We start from the raw sequence: 4,315 nt of genomic DNA on the forward strand, positions 1-4,315 counted from the left end.
TCTCCAAATATCTTGGTCAGCTCGCAGGCAGCCTGGTTCTCATGAGCTGTGTATCGTCCTATGGGCACCACCAGGAGGAAGGCGTGCGGCCCAGGAGCAGAGAGAGACACACATTTAGCTACCTCGCCATGAATCTGCTCCACGCTCAGGTGAGTGTCCCCAAACCCTGGCATGTCAACCACCGTGACTCTCCTCATCCTCCTCTGTGCGACAGTCTGGCCGTCCTCGTCAGCGTCCTCTTCCTCTGCGAGCTCAGCGCTCCCGAGCTGGCAGATCTGGGTGACGGAGCTCGCGCTGATCTGTGACAGGAACTGCCTCCGGCCCAGGATGGTGTTTCCAGACGCGCTCTTGCCAGATCCGGTCTTTCCGATGAGGACCAGCCTGAGTTCTTCGCTCCATCTGGTTTCAGAGTCATCCGCTTCCTTCTCGGCCTCCATATCAACTGGCTCCTTCTTCCTGCACAACAGAAAGTGTCTGTAACTTACTGGGACTACTGGTGTGTCAATTTGACAGGTTCACTGAAAATTAAATGTAACATGCAGTGATGAAATGTAACAAAGTACACACTACAACATGTGTGAGGTACTTGTTCGTTATACATTTACATTTTGTGCCACTTTTAACTTCACTATATTTTAAGGGCAAATATTGTGTTTTAGACTCCACTACATTTATTTGATAACTCTGGTTACTATTTAATAAAGTCAATAAAGTACACAATCAACTAACAATTATGATATTTTATCTACAGGCATTAAACACTTACATTTAATGCTTTTAAAAGATCCTTTAAATATAATTTTAATCAAACTTAATCATGATTTTTGAAAAAAAAAGAAAAAAAAAATATTTTGTCTTATCCAGACACTGCAGGTAAGGTTTTATATGAGAATATGGTTATTAGACCGAATTAAATAAATCTATATTTTACAAAAGGTAAGCTGAGCACAAGGAATAATATTAAAAGACTGTATTAGGTTTAGCAGAGGGTTTACTGATATGTAACATCAGAAATGTGAACATTTATGCAACAGAGCTTTACCTCTTTTAACAAAAAAAAATAAATCAAAAGGTAGACAAATGAATTAAAATAAAATATTTGTGGCAATCAAGACCTTCTATTTTTTATATTAATTCAGGGTACAATATGTTAAAAAAAAAGATGAACCTGCAGTCAACCTCATTTTTATGACTTAAACTACTAATTTTAAAAGTTTTGTACCTTTATTTCACTACAATAGTGAATGCAGGACTTCGCTTTTAGGACTTTCGCTTAGTAAATTACATGCATACCTCCTCCACTACTGCTCACATGTAACGTGAACAGACTAGAAGCCCAGAAAAGTCGGTGTTTGTTGGGAAATTTCTGGACAGAAATCAAAAACATCACCACTAAAAAGGCTAGCTAAAGTGTACAAGTTAGCCGAGAGAATAGCTACCCTTTACCCACCAGCCAGGCGCTCACTTTTGATGTTTATGACTCAAACATTATTGAATGATGACCAACATTGAAGATAAAATTAAACATCAAACGCGGAGTTAAGTTTCAACCCCCAAATGTCACGCTGTAAGCTCTGCTATTTATAAGCGAGCAGACGCTAGCTATTTATAACGGACTTTGACAGCTAACAGCTAATTCCACATTAGCATGTTAGCTTTAGCAAGTTGCTAGTTTATGACGGACGAATCAAATATCACGACATGAAGAGATCTTACCGGAGTTATTGGACACTTCTCGGTCAAAAATCACGCTTCTTCTCTTTATTCAAACTTTCGTTAGCTTGTGTTGTAGCAACAGCTACATGTTATGTCGAGCTCGGTTCTCCCAAAACAAAAACATTGGACTTTAGATGTATAAAGAGAGTTTGATGACGGCCTGCCCTCTGTCGGCTGATCGGGACCTGCTGCAGGGGCGGCGGACAGCGGGGAGAAAGGGACCCAGGGCCCCCATGGGAAGGGGGCCATCCAAAAGTCTAAAATGAGAAGTTTTATTTAATTTTAGTGAATCTGTAACCATGTAACTATGACATGGTTACAGATTCAATTTCCTTCATAAAACCGTGTTTACACACGCAAATATTTGTTTCTTTTGTTTGAAATTTTAAATAAATATAAATAAAAAAGTAATAAATTCAATCACTAAATTAAAATGGCTGAGTAAATTGGACAAGAGGCTGAACTTTGAAAATGGCTTTTGACTGTAAACAAAAAATAGTCCCATAATCTTTTTGACTGAGCTCTTTCAAAAAACAGGTAAGCACAACTAACACGTTTCATAATGGTTTAGCTAATATCAGCAGTTGTTTAGATTGAGGGCAGTCACAAAATAATATTGTAAAACAAACAAACAAAAAAACTAATCAGTATCACGGTTAGTTTTTTTTAATAAAAAGATATTCTATGTTAAAACAAGATGTTTTTCTAAGGTATTTCATGTTATAACAAGATGTTTTGTATACTGTAACAAGATTTTTTAAAACATTTTTACAAGATATTTTTGTTACTCTAAGATATTTTTATTAACAAGATTTTTTCATATGACAAGAAACTTTTCTTGAACAGGTTTTTCTTACACAATAAAGTTTCTTTTGAGAGTGTTTTGTTATAGTATGAAAATGTTATGTAAAAACATGACAAATATCCTGTTATAACAAGAACCTTTTCTTGTTATAACAGGAAGTTTCTTGTTAGAACGGAAATATCTTGCAAAAACATCCAAAATATTGCGATAACATGAAAACATCTTGTTAACCCATGAAAATATCATGTGATAATATTTTCCTGTTTTAACAAAAATGTGTCTTGTTATGACATGAAAATGTCTTGTAAAAACACGAAAAACATTTAAAAATGTAAAAAGCACTTTAAATCAGTATGCAGCTAACTCATAGAAGAACAGTGACTGTAAATGTCCACAAATTGGGAAACTGGGACCTCTGACGCAGAGGACCCAGAAGTTGGTGCGACGCCCTTGAACACACAAACAGTGGGAAAATGAAAAACATAATTTTTTTGTTCATATCAGAGTCACTTTATTTCATTAAATTTTGATAACAAAATGGCTTATTCATTCTGCAGCAATGATATTCTTTCTCTGAATATACATATAGTTTTTATAACAGTCGTAATACTATTTCAAAATTACATCAATCTGAATTTCATAGATCTAAACCATTAAAATATGTTGATTTCCAGCAAAGATAAACAGAAAAACAAACAAAAAATGAGCACAGAAACAGGTGCAGGGCTGCAAGATGAAGGGTCACATACTGTATATCTGGCTGACAGTTTTTCCCAAAAGGATAAAATAGTTTTTATGAACTAAGGGTCATTGAACTGAAGAAACTATCAAGATTGATGTACAAGACAAAGTAAAATATCTGAAGGCAAAAAAGTACTGATGATCCTCACTGATGGCATAAAATAAAAAGAAGCAAAAATATGAAAAAAGACAAAAATTAAGGAAATGAAGGAATACTGTCCTTGACGCAAACAAAACTTAAGAACTCTGAGCAGCAACAAGAACATAAATCTGCCTCCATCAAATCTGAATTCAAGGACAAAAAAATAAAAATAAAAAATCATACTCCATCATCAATTCAAGCAAACCAGACTCAAGCCGAATTCAATGACATGAGGACAAATTTATATTTGGCAAACTTGGTATTTGAAGCGTATGGACACATTAAATCTAGACCAGACACGATACAGTGGGGTTTTGCAAAGGTTTTTTAAGATTATACTAAAATTATTTATATTCCAAAGTACAGTTATGTAATCCTCAAGTTATCAAAAATGAGTTTCCCTTAACTCCTATTCCAGAGTCGACTTTTACCTCCTTTACATTAGATTTTCCAATTATAAATCACTGCAGACGTACAGCGATTTAAGCCTTTTCAGACACCGACTAACCTCCACTTTACTTTTTTTTCGTCACCTTGAGGGTTCTTCTCTCGTTTGCAACAGAGCACCTGGCTTTTGTACAAGTCACGACAGCTTTTGTTTCCTTCACTGTCGTCGGAGTCTACAAGTCAAGCCACCCTTGTGGACTTTGCTCCTTCCTCCTCTTCTTCTCTGCTCTCCACCGGCGCTGACGTGCGGCGCTATAGCTCGGTGCGGGAGCGGGAGATGCGAGGGCCTTTCCGGATTTCTTTCCTCTTCTCCTCTTTCCTCCTCCTCTTCTCCTCCTCCCTCAGGATCTTCTGGAAAGCCTCGGCAGTGTGGAGCACCTGAAGCACACGAGTAAGAGTTTGAGAGACAGATCTGTTTTTATCAAGGCTGTGTGAGACACATTGCTGTTTTTGAGGACTTAAAA

General features: G+C 36.8%; 1 protein-coding gene across 1 annotated transcript; it reads right to left on the reverse strand.

The window, feature by feature from the left end:
- Nucleotides 1-6: 6 nt before the first annotated feature.
- Nucleotides 7-1,877, reverse strand: LOC121965798 (GTPase IMAP family member 4-like; the record flags this gene model as incomplete). Its single annotated transcript, XM_042515919.1, has 2 exons — nucleotides 1,717-1,877; nucleotides 7-456 (listed from the first exon to the last, which is right to left on the reverse strand). A coding segment is annotated over exon 2 (431 nt), but the record flags the coding sequence as incomplete, so codon positions are not given.
- Nucleotides 1,878-4,315: the final 2,438 nt, after the last annotated feature.

The sequence above is a fragment of the Plectropomus leopardus genome, unplaced genomic scaffold, assembly GCF_008729295.1.
Source record: "Plectropomus leopardus isolate mb unplaced genomic scaffold, YSFRI_Pleo_2.0 unplaced_scaffold21657, whole genome shotgun sequence".
NCBI classification, from domain to species: Eukaryota; Metazoa; Chordata; class Actinopteri; order Perciformes; family Serranidae; genus Plectropomus; species Plectropomus leopardus.